The sequence below is a fragment of the Pelodiscus sinensis genome, chromosome 29 (genome assembly GCF_049634645.1).
Source record: "Pelodiscus sinensis isolate JC-2024 chromosome 29, ASM4963464v1, whole genome shotgun sequence".
Taxonomy (NCBI): domain Eukaryota; kingdom Metazoa; phylum Chordata; order Testudines; family Trionychidae; genus Pelodiscus; species Pelodiscus sinensis.
In genome coordinates this window covers 9,345,307-9,364,890 of record NC_134739.1, presented here as the reverse complement: position 1 = coordinate 9,364,890, position 19,584 = coordinate 9,345,307, and the positions used below count along the sequence as shown (strand labels likewise).

At 61.3% G+C, this 19,584-nt stretch overlaps 4 protein-coding genes across 6 annotated transcripts in view; 1 reads left to right on the top strand and 3 right to left on the bottom strand.

Annotated features, from left to right (window-relative positions):
- Window positions 1-3,715, bottom strand: part of KAT2A (lysine acetyltransferase 2A) — a 30,779-nt gene extending 27,064 nt beyond the window's left edge. For 2 of the 3 annotated variants that reach the window (XM_075911677.1, XM_075911678.1), the window contains exon 1: window positions 3,460-3,715. In XM_075911677.1, coding sequence (XP_075767792.1) covers window positions 3,460-3,681 — 222 coding nt within the window. In that variant the 5' untranslated portion in view covers window positions 3,682-3,715. The remainder of the gene's footprint in view (window positions 1-3,459) is intronic. The other variant, XM_075911680.1, reaches the window with a different exon arrangement.
- A 4,026-nt stretch (window positions 3,716-7,741) lies between these two features.
- Window positions 7,742-9,743, bottom strand: LOC142820982 (heat shock protein Hsp-16.1/Hsp-16.11-like). The gene has a single exon (XM_075911355.1). The coding sequence runs from the start codon at window positions 9,673-9,675 to the stop codon at window positions 8,974-8,976; it is 702 nt and encodes a 233-aa protein (XP_075767470.1). The 5' UTR covers window positions 9,676-9,743; the 3' UTR covers window positions 7,742-8,973.
- A 1,578-nt stretch (window positions 9,744-11,321) lies between these two features.
- On the top strand, window positions 11,322-12,308 carry LOC142820988 (heat shock protein Hsp-16.1/Hsp-16.11-like). The gene has a single exon (XM_075911379.1). The coding sequence runs from the start codon at window positions 11,379-11,381 to the stop codon at window positions 12,063-12,065; it is 687 nt and encodes a 228-aa protein (XP_075767494.1). The 5' UTR covers window positions 11,322-11,378; the 3' UTR covers window positions 12,066-12,308.
- Window positions 12,309-14,145: 1,837 nt separating this feature from the next.
- Window positions 14,146-19,537, bottom strand: LOC106733103 (heat shock protein beta-11-like). The gene has a single exon (XM_075911725.1). The coding sequence runs from the start codon at window positions 16,808-16,810 to the stop codon at window positions 16,211-16,213; it is 600 nt and encodes a 199-aa protein (XP_075767840.1). The 5' UTR covers window positions 16,811-19,537; the 3' UTR covers window positions 14,146-16,210.
- Between the last annotated feature and the right edge of the window lie 47 nt (window positions 19,538-19,584).

The following is a 19,584-nucleotide window of genomic DNA, read 5'->3' as shown; positions in this document are numbered from 1 at the left end:
CCCGCACCTTGCACGCCGAGAACGCTCCCCCCCCGCACCTTGCACGCCGAGAACGCTCCCCCCCCGCACCTTGCACGCCGAGAACGCTCCCCCCCCGCACCTTGCACGCCGAGAACGCTCCCCCCCCCGCACCTTGCACGCCGAGAACGCTCCCCCCCCCGCCTTGCACGCCGAGAACGCTCCCCCCCCCGCACCTTGCACGCCGAGAACTCTCCCCCCCCCGCACCTTGCACGCCGAGAACGCTCCCCCCCCGCACCTTGCACGCCGAGAACGCTCCCCCCCCCGCACCTTGCACGCCGAGAACGCTCCCCCCCCCGCACCTTGCACGCCGAGAACGCTCCCCCCCCCGCACCTTGCACGCCGAGAACGCTCCCCCCCCCCGCACCTTGCACGCCGAGAACGCTCCCCCCCCCGCACCTTGCACGCCGAGAACGCTCCCCCCCCGCACCTTGCACGCCGAGAACGCTCCCCCCCCGCACCTTGCACGCCGAGAACGCTCCCCCCCCGCACCTTGCACGCCGAGAACGCTCCCCCCCCGCACCTTGCACGCCGAGAACGCTCCCCCCCCGCACCTTGCACGCCGAGAACGCTCCCCCCCCCGCACCTTGCACGCCGAGAACGCTCCCCCCCCCGCACCTTGCACGCCGAGAACGCTCCGCCCCCCGCACCTTGCACGCCGAGAACGCTCCCCCCCCGCACCTTGCACGCCGAGAACGCTCCCCCCCCCGCACCTTGCACGCCGAGAACGCTCCCCCCCCCGCACCTTGCACGCCGAGAACGCTCCCCCCCCGCACCTTGCACGCCGAGAACGCTCCCCCCCCGCACCTTGCACGCCGAGAACGCTCCCCCCCCGCACCTTGCACGCCGAGAACGCTCCCCCCCCGCACCTTGCACGCCGAGAACGCTCCCCCCCCGCACCTTGCACGCCGAGAACGCTCCCCCCCCGCACCTTGCACGCCGAGAACGCTCCCCCCCCGCACCTTGCACGCCGAGAACGCTCCCCCCCCCGCACCTTGCACGCCGAGAACGCTCCCCCCCCGCACCTTGCACGCCGAGAACTCTCCCCCCCCGCACCTTGCACGCCGAGAACTCTCCCCCCCCGCACCTTGCACGCCGAGAACGCTCCCCCCCCGCACCTTGCACGCCGAGAACACTCCCCCCCCCCGCACCTTGCACGCCGAGAACACTCCCCCCCCGCACCTTGCACGCCGAGAACACCCCCCCCGCACCTTGCACGCCGAGAACACTCCCCCCCCGCACCTTGCACGCCGAGAACACTCCCCCCCCCCGCACCTTGCACGCCGAGAACACTCCCCCCCCCCCGCACCTTGCACGCCGAGAACGCTCCCCCCCCCGCACCTTGCACGCCGAGAACGCTCCCCCCCCCGCACCTTGCACGCCGAGAACGCTCCCCCCCCGCACCTTGCACGCCGAGAACGCTCCCCCCCCCGCACCTTGCACGCCGAGAACGCTCCCCCCCCCGCACCTTGCACGCCGAGAACGCTCCCCCCCCCGCACCTTGCACGCCGAGAACGCTCCCCCCCCGCACCTTGCACGCCGAGAACACTCCCCCCCCGCACCTTGCACGCCGAGAACACTCCCCCCCCGCACCTTGCACGCCGAGAACACTCCCCCCCCCGCACCTTGCACGCCGAGAACGCTCCCCCCCCCCGCACCTTGCACGCCGAGAACGCTCCCCCCCCGCACCTTGCACGCCGAGAACGCTCCCCCCCCGCACCTTGCACGCCGAGAACGCTCCCCCCCCGCACCTTGCACGCCGAGAACGCTCCCCCCCCGCACCTTGCACGCCGAGAACGCTCCCCCCCCCGCACCTTGCACGCCGAGAACGCTCCCCCCCCCGCACCTTGCACGCCGAGAACGCTCCCCCCCCCCGCACCTTGCACGCCGAGAACGCTCCCCCCCCCGCACCTTGCACGCCGAGAACGCTCCCCCCCCCCGCACCTTGCACGCCGAGAACACTCCCCCCCCGCACCTTGCACGCCGAGAACACTCCCCCCCCCGCACCTTGCACGCCGAGAACACTCCCCCCCCCCGCACCTTGCACGCCGAGAACACTCCCCCCCCCGCACCTTGCACGCCGAGAACGCTCCCCCCCCGCACCTTGCACGCCGAGAACGCTCCCCCCCCCGCACCTTGCACGCCGAGAACGCTCCCCCCCCGCACCTTGCACGCCGAGAACGCTCCCCCCCCCGCACCTTGCACGCCGAGAACGCTCCCCCCCCGCACCTTGCACGCCGAGAACGCTCCCCCCCCCGCACCTTGCACGCCGAGAACGCTCCCCCCCCCGCACCTTGCACGCCGAGAACGCTCCCCCCCCGCACCTTGCACGCCGAGAACGCTCCCCCCCCCGCACCTTGCACGCCGAGAACGCTCCCCCCCCCGCACCTTGCACGCCGAGAACGCTCCCCCCCCGCACCTTGCACGCCGAGAACGCTCCCCCCCCGCACCTTGCACGCCGAGAACGCTCCCCCCCCGCACCTTGCACGCCGAGAACGCTCCCCCCCCGCACCTTGCACGCCGAGAACGCTCCCCCCCCCGCACCTTGCACGCCGAGAACGCTCCCCCCCCCGCACCTTGCACGCCGAGAACGCTCCCCCCCCCGCACCTTGCACGCCGAGAACGCTCCCCCCCCCCGCACCTTGCACGCCGAGAACGCTCCCCCCCCCGCACCTTGCACGCCGAGAACGCTCCCCCCCCGCACCTTGCACGCCGAGAACTCTCCCCCCCCGCACCTTGCACGCCGAGAACACTCCCCCCCCCGCACCTTGCACGCCGAGAACACTCCCCCCCCCCGCACCTTGCACGCCGAGAACGCTCCCCCCCCCGCACCTTGCACGCCGAGAACGCTCCCCCCCCGCACCTTGCACGCCGAGAACACTCCCCCCCCCGCACCTTGCACGCCGAGAACACTCCCCCCCCCGCACCTTGCACGCCGAGAACACTCCCCCCCCCGCACCTTGCACGCCGAGAACACTCCCCCCCCGCACCTTGCACGCCGAGAACACTCCCCCCCCCGCACCTTGCACGCCGAGAACGCTCCCCCCCCCCGCACCTTGCACGCCGAGAACGCTCCCCCCCCCGCACCTTGCACGCCGAGAACGCTCCCCCCCCCGCACCTTGCACGCCGAGAACGCTCCCCCCCCCGCACCTTGCACGCCGAGAACACTCCCCCCCCCCCGCACCTTGCACGCCGAGAACACTCCCCCCCCGCACCTTGCACGCCGAGAACACTCCCCCCCCCGCACCTTGCACGCCGAGAACACTCCCCCCCCCGCACCTTGCACGCCGAGAACACTCCCCCCCCCGCACCTTGCACGCCGAGAACACTCCCCCCCCCGCACCTTGCACGCCGAGAACACTCCCCCCCCCGCACCTTGCACGCCGAGAACACTCCCCCCCCCGCACCTTGCACGCCGAGAACACTCCCCCCCCCGCACCTTGCACGCCGAGAACACTCCCAGCTTCTCCAGCTTCTTGGCGCGGGGAAGCCCCGCACTTGGGCCTTGCGCTGGCTCGCGCGCTGCTGCTGGCTCAGGCCGGGCCGCGCCGGGTCGCTGGAGCCCGCGGGGCCCCCTGTGGGGCCCGGCCCGGCCCCGGAGGCGGCCGGGGGGGGGCGGCGGCGGCGTCCGGCCGGGCTGCGAGGCCTCCGGCTCCGCCATGCCGGGACCGCGGCGTGCGCCAGGCCGCCACTGCGCCTGCGCGGCGCGGGGTCTGCTGGGAGACGTAGTCCCTTGGCCGGAGCTTCCCCTGCTCCGGGCGAGGCCGTAGCCCAGGCCGCCAGTGCGCCTGCGCCGCGCGGGGCTGCTGGGAGATGTAGTCCCCGACTAGTTTAGCCTGCCAGGTGTTAGTGAGGGCTAGCCCTCTTGGGGGACCCCAACAGAGCACCCCCTTGTGGGGTAAATCACCTCTTCCACAGAGTATACCCCCCACACTGCAGGGGCTTATACAGAGTAAACTCATTTTACCAACCCCCCCAACTGTGCGAACCCCCCAATAACGTGGGAAGAGGGAGGACTGGAGGTTCCCACCATGTGGGGTGCAGACCTCCCAGGAGGGTGCGGGGGGGAGCCCTAGCTTCCTGCTCTGACCCCATCAGGAAGTGTGTCACCATATGTCCTATGTGGTTTCCGGAATAACCCCATTCCGACCTCCACCCCCCCTAAAAAAAAAGTTGGAGTATTAGGATATAGCTATTCAGGCTGGTCTGTTACTAGGATTTAGGGTTGCCAAGTGTCTGGTTTTTTATTTTCTAAATGATGTAATGTAGATTGTGGTGTAGTATTTTTGTTTAAACCATCTGACAACCCAACTAGGGATGCCAGCTACTGTCAGAAAAATACTGAACATGGCAGGGGAAAAAAATGTGGTTGAGCAAAAACAAAAACAAAACAAAAAAAACCAGGAGACCAAAGTTGTTGAGCAATAAAACCCCCAAAAACAAAAAACGCACCAAAAAAAGAGGTGCTAGGGTTTTAAATTCCCTCGCTCGCCGCTCCCTCCGCCCCCGCCAGACGCAGCAGGGGAGGAATGTCCTAAGCAGCCTGCCATCTGAGAAAAACAGAAAATACCGGACATTTTACGTGTCTGATATTTTCTCCTTTTTTTACCAGACAGCGGCCGCAAATATGAGACTGTCCAGGCCTTGTTCTTAAGCTAAGGCTTTTGGCTAAGCAGCAGGAGAATCCATAAACTAGGAAATGTGCAGTCACATCTTGATCCACCCAAACAAATCACATTGAAATAAGGCAATTCTGTGCTGTTAGAAAGGCCGTCCAACGATCATCTCCAGATAAAGGAAAGTGCAAAGAAGATTTAAAGGAAACTTAGGTTGATAGCTTTCTGACCAGCAAGGATCCACTTATCAATAGTTGGGGTTGTGAAATCCCCCTCTCTCTATCATTTATCCGGATGGTCTCTGTCTGGTTGTTTGATTGCTTTTGTCTGCTGTATAATTAACTTTGCTGGGTATAAAACAATTACGGCGGTGAGATAATTGGTGAGAAAATCATGTTACAATAAGTTAAGATTGATTTGTTATCTATCAGTAGAATGATTGGGTAAAGTATACCTGAAAATATTATTATGTGCAGTGGGGACAAACAGGAAGTAAGAGGGAAAAAACAAAGGAAGAAGGGGGGAAAAGGAAAGGAAACTGGATTCGTGCTTGCTGGAAGCGAACCCCAATAAACATGAAATTGTTTGCATCTCCGGGCTTTGAGTATTGCTGTTCTCTGTTCACATGAGAAGGTTCAGGGAAGTGGAAGGGTGAAGGAATAACCCCTCTAATAGACAGTATGGCTGGAGCGCCCCCCATATGGGTGGCAGGTAGTGTAGGCAAGGAAAGGCATTGCCTTCCCAAAACTGTTTACAATGCCCAGCCACCTGGGAGGGACCAGGGCCGTGTAGTGCAGCAGCCCAGCTCGCCCGTGGCTGGGGAGAGCTGAGGCCATGCCACACAGTAGCTCTGGCTCTCAACTGGGGCGGAGTTTGGCTGGGTGGGAAGGTTGTTGACGGGGCATGGACTGGGAGCAAAAGGTGTGGCTTCGGGATGAAGGGGCGGGGCTTCGGCTGCCTTCCCCAGCTGGGCCTTCACCCATGCCCCCAGCCCCACATCCCAGAGTGAAGCCAAGTGCCGCAGCCCCCACCCAAAGGTGCACACACCAGTGGAGTCACTGGAAGCAGGGCAGGGCTTCACATGAGTCTCCATCCAGGACCGCTTTGGGGTGCAGCAGGGGTCCAGCTGGCCTTGGGAACACTAGGGGCTAGAGATACAATACTGCACTGAGCTTGCTGGCGTCACGCAGGCACTGGGCCTTTCAGGAAAACTCTGGGGTTGGGGCCTGTGACGTAGTGGGGGTACCTGGCTGGTTTCTACGCTGCTGGCTCTGGGGGAACCCCCATTGGCTGCAGTTGGTACCACGGCCCAGCAAAACAGGATGAGTCATTATGCAAAGGGTGTGTCAACCTGTCTGACCAGCCACCCCCCATGGAGAGGAACTAAGGAAGGTGGATGCTGCCCTGGCTGGGGGGCAAGGCTGGAGGAGAGTGAGTTAGTTTCTGGCTGGGAGCATGGAGGAGGCAGCCTCAGCAACAGGCTGGGGGGTTTAGAAGCCGAGACCCCCTCCCATATCAAGGGGGGGCTGAGGCATCCTAGGCCTGCCCTGTAACCTGATGACATCTGTGCTGTGCTGTATCCTGGAGAAGCAATAAACCACCTCTGTTCTACCGGCTGGTGGAGCCTGTTCGTGCCATTTCGGGGTGCAGGAGACGGGAGCCCCAACGCGTCGTCACAGGGCCACAGCTGGTAAGGTGAGGAGAGCTGACAACCCTGTGACTAACAGGCTGGCACCAAGGCTGTGGGAAAGGGTCTGTCTGCCAAGGACTCATTGTTAGGCTGGGGGCTGTACGAACCCTCTCTCTGCTCAGCCCTCCCAGCTACCTTACAAATCCACTGACCTGCAGAGCAGCTTTCTAGCCGTGTAGCCACGCCCACCCCCCCGACAGACTCCGAAAAGGTAGGCTGGCAAGGGTCTCATTGGTGACATCTGGCCCAGCCCCCCACGCCGAGGCAGGACCAAATAAATCCAGACCATCCCTGAGAAGTGTGGGGAGGTTTTCAAAAACAGATCAGACAGGTCTTAGAGCGGGAACCATCTTAGTCTGCCACTTTTAAAACAACTAGCCGTCCTGTGGCACCTTAGGGACTAACAACATGTCGTACCACGAGCTTTCGCGGGTAAAACCCACTTCCTCAGACGAGCCGGAGTGGAAATAACAGAACCAAGAGATTTATAACAAGGGCTAGGAGAAAGTACCTGTCAATTGTAGCGCCGGTGCTAATGAGGCTAATGAAGAGGGCTGGACGTGTCCCATTCTTAGTTTTTGATGTAAAAATGTTAGCGGCAGAGGAGACTGGCTTCCTACTGCAACATCCAGCTGGGAATTCTACCACCACCTCTGCTCAAAGATTAGGCATCAGGAAAATCTTTCTGACGCCTCTTTTTAATCCCTTCCTCCCTAGTTCCCCTTTGTTACACTGTTCCCACCACCTGCTCAACATTTCCCAGCCTGAAACTGCACAGGGCCCTGATGCTATTTCACTCCCATCCTCACCCAACCAAACACCCAGGACTGTTTTCCAGGGCCTCGCGATCCCTGCAGGTCTCCTGTTTTCTCTGAACTACACCAGCGTTTCTCAACCAGAGGTACGAGTACCCTTAGGGGTACTTGAGAGAAGCTGGGGGGTATGTCCACACAACTGAAATTTGGAGAAAACTGATTTGTTGTTGTAAGTTTTACAGCGCTTTCTTATTTTTGTACTTTTTACACCCAAAAATTTCATCACCCGCCTGGCTACGATTAAGTTGTTTAAACAAATGTGTTGCAATGATAGAAAAAAATAGTGTGTCTGAAAACCGTAGGTCCTGCGGGTACTTATAATACTTTTTTAAAAAGGGGTACTTTATAAAAAAAAGTTTGAGAAACACTGAACTAGAGCCTGCACTGAAGCAGAGTCACATCACCCACTGTAGAGTCTGTTAGAGCCCAAAAAAGGTTTCTAGAAAGTGCACTGCCAATGGACCTGGGGGAGAACAGGTTTATTCCAGGAGCAACACAAACCAGAGAGACGTAGAGAGAATCGTCACCCAGCAGCACAGCCCGGAGCCAACAGGGAGAGGGGGACACTTGTGTTGTCTGCTTAACGAAGCACACGAGATCTTTTATCGGGGACAAGGCAGTACGCCGCGTTTATTGAGAATACAACAGCTGCATATGCTTTTCAATCACTCACATACAAACATACACACAGTCTTGCCAGACGGTGTTATAGTTACCAGTCCCGATTCTGTATCAGTCTAGTGGCCAGCTAGATTGAACACAGAGGGAGAGCAGGGCCTTTGTTGGTCGATGGAGCCGATGCTCCTCTGGAGTTGGTGGCAAGACGAACCCAAAGTTCCATAGCAAAGCACCCGCCTTTTATCATCCTTTTCTCTGTTGAAATCCATGGATTCCGCTGTGTCAGCCCATGACCCGAGTGTTATCTTGTTGATGTCAATCATTCCCAAACATTTCTTGAAGGCTGATCCTGTAATCAGGGGCGGCTCGAGGAGACCTGCCGGCAACTGGCACCCTAGGAGGAATGCGCAATCGGCACCCCCGCCTCCATAGCCCTCAATGACGTGACGTCATCATTGGGCGCCACCTTAAACACAGCGCCCTAGGCAACTGCTGAGGTTGCCTACATCCACAAGCCACCCGTGCCGGTAATCAGTCGTCTTTTGGGGATAACAACGTCGCTTCAAGGTTCGTCAATCTGCCATTCTGCCAATAGTTCAATCGCTCCTTATTATGACGGTTTCTCTTCGCAGTCTGTCGTTTACAGTTTGTCTTCACCCCGCATTCTCCTCCTTTTCTCTTGACCATCTGGCTCTAACAATGATCTTCACACCGTATCTCATTCACACAAACAGTCTTTCACAAAATCCTCCAAAAGTAAACAATGCTATTTTATATTAAGCAAAAGCAAAATCAAAACAATTCACATTGAAGGCCCAGGCCTTCAATATTTCTAATCTCATTTACATAGACACAATAGGAGATCCTGTCTCATACTTCCTAAACTTTAGAACAAGGCAATATAGGAGATATACACTTAACTAAGGGATTTCACTTACTACAATTTAAATATGATTCTATATTACCTTACATTACTAAACCTAACATACAAATATAAAAAAGAATAAAACTTTCAATCCTAACACTTGCACATTCGATACAGGGACCACAATCCCACCGGGCCCCTCGGGCGGCTCCAACCCGCCCCAGAGACAGGGCAGTTCCCCGGGAAGAGGCGTCGGGCGCACGGCACCGTGCGAGAGCAGGGCCGGAGCGGGAGGCGCTGGCGGCCCGGCCGTGGCTGTGGCCTCCGGGTGCCGGCATCTCTGGCGGGGTCAGGATCCCCTCGGTCCCTCGCTCTCTCCCGCAGGGGCCTTGCCCTGCTCCTCGCTGCTTGGCGGCTCCGGCCCCGCGCCGCCGTCCTCCCACTGCTGGATGCTGATGGGAACGTCTCTGCCCCGCAGGGCCGGCGGGGCCCGGCGCGGCGCCTGGATGCAGAGCTGTCCGTCCCGGGACAGGGAGCAGGTCACGGCCTGGAGATCCACGTCCTCGGGCAGCAGGGCCTCTGTGCGCAGCTCCCTGTATTCCCGGCTGCCGCCTCCCTCTTCCCACGCACGTTGCTTTTCACGCTGCCCGGTCACCGTCAGTCTCCTCCCCGCTACCCGCACCCTCAGCTCCTCCGGGGAGAAGCTGGCCACGTCCACAGCGAGCTGGAACTTCTCCTCCTGCTGCCCCCGGGAGCCCGGCTCCTCCTCGGCATCCCCGGCCGGGGCCTGGCCGCTCTCCTCCAGCTCCCTCCGGCCCGCAGGCTCCCAGCAGAGGGCCGGCTGGGCCTGCAAGACAGCGCGGCTCATCCTGTCCATCTCCTCCAGGTGTCGGCGCGCGTCGCCCAGCACCTGCGCAAAGAGGCTCTGGGGGGCCGGCCCCAGGAGGCTGCTGCCCGGCTCGCTGCTGCAGACCCACATGGGGCCGAAGCTCCGCGACGGCCACTGTCTGAGCGGCAGCAGCCGCACCAGGTACCGGGAGCAGCTCGTCATGTTCCCGCCGCCTTCGCCTGCCTGCCTGGCTCGGCACTGGCTCTGGCAGCCGCAGGGCTGCCTTATATAGCTCCTCCCCCCCCCCCCCGCCGCCCTTCCAGGCCCTTCCTGAACCTTCCTCCTCCGCCCACGTAAGGGCTGAGCCGGCCTCCGCTGCCCACAGATGGTGCCGGGGGTGGGACGAGTCCGGCCTTCGGAATGACGTCACAGGGCAGCGGAGCCAGCAGCTTCTGGCAGGGCCTGGGCAGGGCCAGGCTGGGCAGGGCTCTGCAGTGGGAGCCAGGCTCCTGTGTCTGCAGGGAGGGGCGCAGGGGAACACCCCCCTCCCGAAGGTTCGCCTCCGGAGCAGAGGGCAGCAGGTCCCAGGCCCACCCTGCACCTGCTGAACTGCAATATCGCGAACATCGTGTCATGCAGCTGGGCAAGGACACGCCGAAGCTGCCGCAACCTGTGTGTGGGCCTGGGGATGGGGAAGGGGGTGTGGGTGATGCCCCACCCTAGCGCCCCCTCTGCCAGTCCTTACCCCACTGGCCCTGGGAACCACGGCAGAGCTCAGGGCACCCTGCAGACCCAGACACTGACGCCAGTGGGGGACCAGTGAGACTGGCCGGGGCAGGTCGGGGGGGACAACGATCCAGTAGAGGCGTGAGGCAGAGACACAGGAAAGCTGCTCCCAAGGGGGGGGTCCCTCAGACACACTACGCACACCCCCACACTGGGCTGGACCCCGTCCCAGCGACTCCCAGGCTCAGCTCCCCACAGAGAACGCCCAGGAGCCTTCCGAGGTTTCCAGCTACCAGCGGACCGGGGCCGAGAGCTGCCGTCAGGCACCCGTCAGGCAATGGGCATGACCCCGAGCCAGGCCCCTCCCGCCTCCCTCGGACACAAACAGGGACCAACTTCAGGGAGACCCCAGAAGACTCTGAGCTGGGCGTGGGCTGGCAGCCAGGGCTCAGCCACAGCACGGGGGCTGGAGCGAGTGAAGGCTTTTATCTGCGTAGGGCCCACATGGGCTCCGTGGGTCTGTGTGTGCCTGTGTGTGTGTGCCTGTGTGTCTGCCTGTCTGTGTGTGCCTGTGTGTGTGTGCCTGTGTGTCTGCCTGTCTGTGTGTGCCTGCCTGTCTGTGTGCCTGTCTGTGTGTGCCTGTGTGTGTGTCTGCCTGTCTGTGTGCCTGTCTGTGTGTGCCTGCCTGTCTGTGTGCCTGTCTGTGTGTGCCTGTGTGTCTCTGTCTATGTGTGTCTTTGTGTGTGTTTGTGTCTGTGTTTGTGTGTACCTGTGTGTTCAAAAGCAGCTGCCCTGGGCAGGCTAGGTCATGCACTAACATCAGCTGATGGTGGAGGGAAGTGGGCGGGGGGGGGGGTGGAGAGGAGAAGGGGGGACATCCCCTCCCTGCAGACACAGCGGGCGGGGTTCCCCCTTCAGAGCCTGCCTCTGAGCCCTGCCCAGCCTGGCCCTGCCCAGGCCCTGCCAGAAGCTGCTGGCTCCGCTGCCCTGTGACGTCATTCCAAAGGCCGGACTCGTCCCGCCCCCGGCACCATCTGTGGGCAGCGGAGGCCGGCTCAGCCCTTACGTGGGCGGAGGAGGAAGGTTCAGGAAGGGCCTGGAAGGGCGGCGGGGGGGGGGGGGGGAGGAGCTATATAAGGCAGCCCTGCGGCTGCCAGAGCCAGTGCCGAGCCAGGCAGGCAGGCGAAGGCGGCGGGAACATGACGAGCTGCTCCCGGTACCTGGTGCGGCTGCTGCCGCTCAGACAGTGGCCGTCGCGGAGCTTCGGCCCCATGTGGGTCTGCAGCAGCGAGCCGGGCAGCAGCCTCCTGGGGCCGGCCCCCCAGAGCCTCTTTGCGCAGGTGCTGGGCGACGCGCGCCGACACCTGGAGGAGATGGACAGGATGAGCCGCGCTGTCTTGCAGGCCCAGCCGGCCCTCTGCTGGGAGCCTGCGGGCCGGAGGGAGCTGGGGAAGAGCGACCAGGCCGAGGAGGAGCCGGGCTCCCGGGGGCAGCAGGAGGAGAAGTTCCAGCTCGCTGTGGACGTGGCCGGCTTCTCCCCGGAGGAGCTGAGGGTGCGGGTAGCGGGGAGGAGACTGACGGTGACCGGGCAGCGTGAAAAGCAACGTGCGTGGGAAGAGGGAGGCGGCAGCCGGGAATACAGGGAGCTGCGCACGGAGGCCCTGCTGCCCGAGGACGTGGATCTCCAGGCCGTGACCTGCTCCCTGTCCCGGGACGGACAGCTCTGCATCCAGGCGCCGCGCCGGGCCCCGCCGGCCCTGCGGGGCAGAGACGTTCCCATCAGCATCCAGCAGGGGGAGGACGGCGGCGCGGGGCCGGAGCCGCCAAGCAGCGAGGAGCAGGGCAAGGCCCCTGCGGGAGAGAGCGAGGGACCGAGGGGATCCTGACCCCGCCAGAGATGCCGGCACCGGAGGCCACAGCCACGGCCGGGCCGCCAGCGCCTCCCGCTCCGGCCCTGCTCTCGCACAGTGCCGTGCGCCCGACGCCTCTTCCCGGGGAACTGCCCTGTCTCTGGGGCGGGTTGGAGCCGCCCGAGGGGCCCGGCGGGATTGTGGCCCCCTCTCCCTGGGGCTGCCCTGCTGGGGGACGATTCTCCCTGCGTCTCTCTGGAATAAACCTGTTCTCCTCCACGCCTGTTGTCAGTGCACTTTGTAGACGTGGTTTTTACTCCCATTTCCCTCTCACCAGGGCAGGCTTAAGGGCCGGGGCTGAACTTGGGGTTCATCCCCCCGGGGGGCTGCCCCAGGTGCTGACTGGGCCGTGGGGGCCCTGCTTTCTGCTAGGGGGTTGTACATGGTCCTAGTTTAGGGCAGGCCTGGCTCGCAGCAGGGAGCCCCCTGGTTGCAGGGGGGCTGGGGAACTGGGCCCTAAGGAGTTAATGAAGGAGAGTTATTCCTGGGCACGCACCCTGGCGACACACAGCTGCCGGCGGGCACCAGAGGCGTGGCGAGGGCGTTATGCGCCATGGGGCAAAGGCCAAATTTGCCCCCTCCTCCCCCGCTGCTGCACCCCAAACCTGGTGCACGGCTGAGCCTGATCCTGGAGGTGGGGGAGCTTGTACCGTGACTTCCCCTGCCCCCTCCTGTTTGGGGCCAGGGCCCCGCATGCACTAACCTGCCGGCGGAGATGGAGGAGGGCTGGGCTGGGGCAGAGAAGCGGGCAGGAGGCTCCTGCCGGCAGCAGCGGGAGGAGGAGGAGCAGATGAGCTAAGGGATGACGGGGAAGCAAAGGGGGACTAAATTGATGCCCCCCTAACTTGGCGCCCGGGGACAACTGCCCTCCCCCGCCCCCTCTCGCTACACCACTGGCTGGCACCTCCCCTCCCTCCCCCGGGCACAGGCCTGGTTGTCACAGCAGTGATCTGGAGCTGAGACGAGCCACCCTGCAAATTTTCCACCCTTGCAGGAGCGTCTGGCTCCCTGGGCAGAGCCTGGCGCGCCTAGGAGGGCCTGCCTGAGTGCGGCTGGAGCCGAGGGGGGTAGCGCCACCGTTGCTCGCTGCCACGTGTCCCAGAGGCGGGGGGGGCAGCGCAGCCGGATTGTGCCCACGGAGTCCTGCCCTGGCACACGCGGCACGAGGCCTTTGTGCGCGTCGCCAAGGAGAGCACGGCCTCTGGTGGCACCGTCGCTACTGGCACGGCCGACTCGGTGCTGGACCAGCTCCCCTGGCAGGCAGCAGGCTGACGAGGCCGTGGCCGAGGGGGCTGGTGCCGACAGCAAACCCCCTGGGCTCCATGCAGGGGAGAGGTGGCCTCGTGGACGAGCAGGGCGCCCTCGGGAGCAGCGTCGGATGCACTGTGCTGTGGCAGTGGCAGGCCTCTGTGCCAGGGTCCCCACCACCCACTTCCCCTTTGTCGCTTGGGATGGCCCGGCAGGAAGCCTGCCTCAGTTTCCCTCCGAGGTTCCTGGAAATAATCCACCCACAGTCTTTAAAATAATGCCCCGCTCCGCCCAGGGTCTCATTCAGGAAACCCAGGGCAGCCCTGGCAGTGAGCCTCTTTCACCCAGAGCTAGGCTCTGGGGTTGCTCAGACCTCCTCTGCGGGGTTTGGTGCCGGGGGAGCTAACTCTCTGTTTGTGCCTTGCTCCCAGCCTGTGGGAGTGAGTGTCCACCCCATTTCAGAGTGTCCACCGGGGGCAGCCATACCACGAAGGGAGTGGCCAGCAGAGTTGCGGCTCCACCTTCTTGCCTACCAGAACACTGGTAAGTAGCCCCACTGGCCTAAACCCGCCCCCCGGTCTCACCACTGGAGTGGGGGGGATGCCCCTGGTGGCTGGAGGGTGCCTCGGAGAGAGAGAGGCTAGGAGACCCTGGGTTGGGAGAGGACAGGTCCCTGGCAGGCAGGGGGGAATTCCCCCACCCTGAGCCCCTCCTTGCCCCCCCCATCCTCACTCTCTTGCCCCCAGCCTCCTACACCCACGCCCACCTCCCCGAGGACCTGCCCTGAAGGATACAGTCGGTCTGTTCAAGAACTCCTAAATGCTAAGAGCTAGGAGCACTGAATTCAGTGTAGAGCATCCGCTTGTGATCATTAAAGCAAGGGCCGGGTTGGGCTGTGCCAGGGAAAGGGGATGGGCCTGGAATGGGATTCATCCTCATCAGCAACCTCCCTCACTATATCCTTCCATCTTTCCCTGTCCAGTGCAGAGTGGCTTAGTTTCTGTAGACTAGCTCCACACCCATCTACTTTATCATCTACCCATTGTCTGTGGGGTCTGCCTCTCCTATTCGGATCATCCATTACGCCAAATACCAGGGTCTTAACTTTTCTCTTCTTGTTCATTCTGCAGATATGCCCAAATAGCTGTAACTTCCGCTGTATAACCGTCTGCGGTAGGTTCTCTTTCGGCTGTATCGTCCTATACAATTCCTCGTTGGTGACTTTCTGCATCCATCCTAGTCTCAGGATCTTTCTATCACAACTCCTCTCGAACGCCAATATCCTTCTCTTCGAATCTTTCGTTATTACCCATGTCCAGGGCTCGACAATTAAGGTAACCTACTCGCCAAGGGCGAGTAGATTATAGCCTGGCACAGCGCCGCAGCGTGGTCTGCGCATGCGCAGCGTGCTGAACTGGGTGGCTGGCGAGCGGGGCTCACCGCGGCTCGGCGGGTCCTGCCTGTGTCTCATATCCGTACAACATGCTGCTAAATACACGCTTTCAAGACGCTCAGCTTCGTTCCTAAGCTAACTGGGACTGGCATGAAACCCCTAGAGCAGGGGTGTCCAAACTTTTTTCAAAGAGGGCCAGATTTGATGAAGTGAACATGCGTGAGGGCCGACCATTTTGCCTGACATTCTTTGAACCATTAAAATTAAATGCAAATTAACTATTTTATGCAAAGTTTATTGCAAACGGCATACTTTTCATTTCGTCACATGGATCACAAATCTAAACAGGTGTTAAATCACTCTGCCTTTCATATCTGAAGGCCAGATGAAAAAAAAAATCCAGGAAGCTGAAATATATGTCAGGAACATTGTAAAGTACATTACATATTATTGGTAATAAAGGTTGTCTGTCAACTTTTAAGTTAAAAAAATATGAACAGGAACATAACACCAAGTATACATGTTGTGTCCAAATATATTTATAACTGATTTAGACCAACTGACATTAACTGAGATTTTACAATGTATTCATCTCAACACATATGGATTCGTTGGGGGCCATAAAAGATAGATATTGCCAAATTACCTGTGGGGCCGTATTAAACCGGAACACGGGCCGCAATTGGCCCACGGGCCGGACTTTGGACATGCCTGCCCTAGAGGCTTCATGACGGAGTTTGGAATGGGCTCGCTTCTCAGAAAACCATAGAGAAAAAAGACAGAATCACCCTGCAGTTCAAAGGAGCTGGCTGGGAAGGAGGGAGGGAGGGAGGGGGGGTGACCCCCTCCAGGGCTGCCCCCACCCTCAGCCTCCCACCACAAGGTGACTTTTAAGGAGGGGGGGTGAAGCTCCCCCCGCTGATTCGTACAGGGACATTGCTGGCGGGATTGGTGTTCCCTTTCCCGAGGGAGTTGCAGCGTTTGCTGCATGCCTCACTCTGGCTGGGGAGGGCAGGGGGCAGATGAACCTGGACTTGCCCCAGCCGGGGGACATGCACCCCTCCCCCGGCTGTGCCCGCTGGAGCTGCAGTGACCATGGAGAGGCGCTTCTCGCCTGGCCCCAAGCTGCTGCGGTGAAAAAGGGGATGGAGGTGTCCTCTCTCCCCGGGTCAGCCGCACCCTGAGCCCCACGTCCCCTGCCCCACCTCAGAGCCCTGATTCAAATGAAGTCTGGGCGTTTTCATTTTATTTTCCAAAAAATACAAATTAATTGAGTGCAGGCCCCGAGGAACACCAGGCCCATGGGTTAGTTTCCTATACAAATAGGTTACATGCCATGAATGTGGCCTGCAGCCAGCCACAGCCAGGCCCCCATCTCAGTCCCTGAAGGCCCAGGCCACTGCCTCTGTCAAGTCTCTGCCCTGGTCTCTGGATTCTGCCCTCCCTTCTCTGCCAGGGTTGCTGCCATCAACTCAGCCGGTTACCCCCGGGCTCGGTTATTGGCCCTGTCCTCTGAGCCCGGCTCAGCCGAGGCCGCCGAGCTCCCCGCAGGGTTGACCCGGACGGGCACGTTCCTCTCGGGGGCGGCTGCTGGGGGCAGGCCCGGGGCTTCGATGCGCAGCTGCCCCTCCCCGGAGATGGAGCAGGCCAGGCGGTCGGTGTCCACGCCCTCGGGCACGTCCCACTCCCTCCTGAGCACCTCGTACTTGTAGGAGAAGGCGCCTTGGCCGTCCTCGCGCTGCGTCTCCTTCCTGCCCGTCAGCAGCAGCTTCCTGCCCACCAGCTTCAGCCTCAGCTCCTCGGGCGCAAAGCCCCGGACGTCCTGCCGCACGGCGAAGGGCTGGGGCGGCGCCTGGCCGGAGCTCTGGCTTGGCTCCCCAGCGAGGCTGCTGCTCCCTCCGCCGGCCACGAGCCGCCCCCTGCTGCTGGCAAACTCCCTGGGCATTTCCAACTCCCGCAGCAGCTCCTCCTCCAGCGCCGCCAAGAGGGTGCCCGGGGCTGGCCACAGGGTGCGCACGGGGCCCAGCCGGGCAGCCAGGGAGCCGTGAGGGCGTGGCAGGAGGGGCAGGCGCCACAGCATGGTCGCTTCTGGGGCTGCTTCTGGCTCCTTTCAGCGGGGACCAGGGGCTGATCTGCTTGGTGCCGGGGGCCGGCAGCTTTTATCCTGCCCCGCAGGGGGCCTGGCCCCTTCCCGAACCCTCTGGCCCTGCCGGACGCCATTGTCTATTTTTATGAGGCTGATGGCTCGGAATGACTCACGGCCCAAAATGCAGCAACTGCGTCCCCAGCCTGGATTCCTTCGCTGCAAATAGCGTAGCTGAGCTCTCAGACAGAAGCTCAGGTTACAGGCAAGTCCCCCCCTTCCCGGCAAGTTCCCCCCTTCCCAGCTGGGACCTGGCACAGGAGAAACAGTCCCTGCCTACCAGCATCATCTTGCTGTGGGGGAAAGCAGCAGTTCCCAAGCACCTGCCCCAAGGCTGGTCAGCTGTTCAGCACCATCCCTGCCACAGCAGACTGACAGGCTGGCCCCCCCGCTTTCTAGCTGTGGGGTACTGCTAAGAGGATCAAATCAGGGTGTGTTGCTCAGAGTCAGGACTAATGGAGAAACCCCCTTATCCTTCCTGAATTCCAGGGGTGCCAGCTCCTTCCCTTGGGAGGTAGCTACCCCCAGGGCAGGCAAGGCTTGGACCCTCAATCTTGGGCTCTAGAGGCAGATGCCTTAGCCAATGCACCACTAGAGGAGCCTCCCAACCTGCTTACAGTCTGGAGCCCCCTTATCCTTCCTACTTTCCAGTGGTGCCAGCTCCAGCCCTTGAGACGCTGGTGGCCCCAAGCCGGAGGGCCCTTCACTAGAAAGCACCACACCAGTCACACACAGAACTTCTGGTTGCCACTCTGGCCAGCAAGAAGTCTCACAAGCCATCCCCTGTGAAAACACTCCAGTTTTCCTGTGCCCCAACCAGCGCCCCTCCTTACACTGACGAGAGGTTATAAAAACCAATCCCACCAACTCCGAACAGGTTCTCCCGGTCCCAAGGGACCAGCCACACTCCCAGGTCAGAGATCCAGCCCCACAGAGCATGGTTGGACCAATCCTTTAGAATCGGAAAGTTTATTAATGAAAGAAAAGGTTGAGGGGAGAATCGTTAAAGGAATTAAAGTGCAGACAACAATGACAAAGCTCCTGCTGCAGGCTCTTAGCAGAGATGGAATAAACGGCTTGCCTCCTGTGTTAGGATGGGCCGTCAGTCCTCCGGGACCCTTTATCCATAGCCAAGATGCTTCTGAAGTGATGAGCTGGAGTGAAGACAATTGGAGGAATCCCCAGGGCCCTGTTTTATAATCTTGCCCGTGTGGAGGGAATCCGACTGTTCTCGCTGGGGGAAGGTGCCTCCTAAAATGGAGTTTGTCACATGAGCAAGTCACCTGTTCACAGCCTTTTTAGGGGAGCTGCCTTCTACCTGCTTGACCGCAGGTTGACAGCAGAATTCCTCGGGGCTATGTCTACACTCGCGGCTTCTTGCACAAATACAGCCGTTCTTGCGCAAGAATCTGCAGAGCGTCCACACTGCCTGCCTGCTCTTGCAGAAGGAAATTTACAGCGCGGCGTGGTAACAGAGGGCTTCTTGCGCCAGAGCTACGCTCTTTAACGGGGTAAGCCCTCTTGTGCAGGAGCTCTTGCGCAAGAGGGCAGTGCGACGCTCGGCTGGGATTTCTTGCGCAAGAGAGCCCTATGGCTAACATAGCGGTCGGAGCTTTCTTGTGCAAGAGAGCATCCACACGGCCATGGGAGCTCTTGTGCAAAAGCACAGCTCGCACATGGCAGTGTGGACGTTTCCTTGCACAAGACTTCTTGCACAAGAACCCTTGCGCAAGATGTTCTTGTGCAAGGAGCCGCCAGTGTAGACACAGCCCAGCTGTGTATGGTCAGCGCTTAAGGTTCCTGGTCGGTGAAGCGCTGCTGTGCACTGGAGTAGCCAGACGCCCTCCCTCAATCACTGGGGGACGCCTGTTGAGATCTCCCAGAAACAAACATTTGAAGGACAAGTACCGAGCCAACACTCGTAACTTTACAAACAAAAGGCATCCAGGCCCGGGGGCAGGACGAACAGAACCCACAACGCATCGGCTTTCACCAGACACCTCACTTGCCCCCTTTGCACAACTCTGGGGCACACGCAACAAGGTGCTGCCTGTTCACATCGAAAATCCAATCATGTCCCGCTAGCCCCCTGTAACATACCCCCAGCGGCAGGGAGCGTCCACACGACGGCTCTTCCAGGCCAGGCGGCGGGGTGGCACGCTCAGTGCACCGGTAGGGAAATCAGCATCCTTAGCCCATCCAGGGATGAGTTATCGCGCCCATTTCAGGAGCACCCTGAGTGGGGAGACTTCACGTGCTAGGCCTGGCACTCTCAGCGAGGAATCCCTCAGCTCCAGAGAAGCAAGGCGCAGGGAAGAGAAACTGAGGCATGGAGATGGGGAAGTGATGTGACAAAGGACACCAGCAGAGCCGGGAACAGATGCTGGGGCTCCCATTCCCAGCCTGCGGGCCTGCCCACTCCACCCCACTGTGTCTGACGACGGGCCTTCAGCCAAGCACAGTCACTCCCTGCTGCTCAACCTGGAGGGGATGAGCTAGAGCCAACGGGGAGAGACCAGGGCTGGACAGCTGGGGCTGGCAGGGCCTGTGCCAAGGAAGGAAGGTCACAGACCTCGGCAAGGGGGACTCCGAGCCGCCAGGAGTTTCTATTTAGAGGCAGAGACGCTGCTGCTAATTATAAGCACTGAGCCAGGAGTGCGACATGGGAGCTGCCTGTTCCGGGGCTGAGTAATGGGAAGGAATAGTCCCAT

Excerpts from the sequence above, each read along its gene's own strand:
- LOC106733103 (XM_075911725.1), bottom strand. The coding sequence starts at position 16,810 with ATGCTGTGGCGCCTGCCCCTCCTGCCACGCCCTCACGGCTCCCTGGCT.
- LOC142820982 (XM_075911355.1), bottom strand. The coding sequence starts at position 9,675 with ATGACGAGCTGCTCCCGGTACCTGGTGCGGCTGCTGCCGCTCAGACAG.
- LOC142820988 (XM_075911379.1), top strand. The coding sequence starts at position 11,379 with ATGACGAGCTGCTCCCGGTACCTGGTGCGGCTGCTGCCGCTCAGACAG.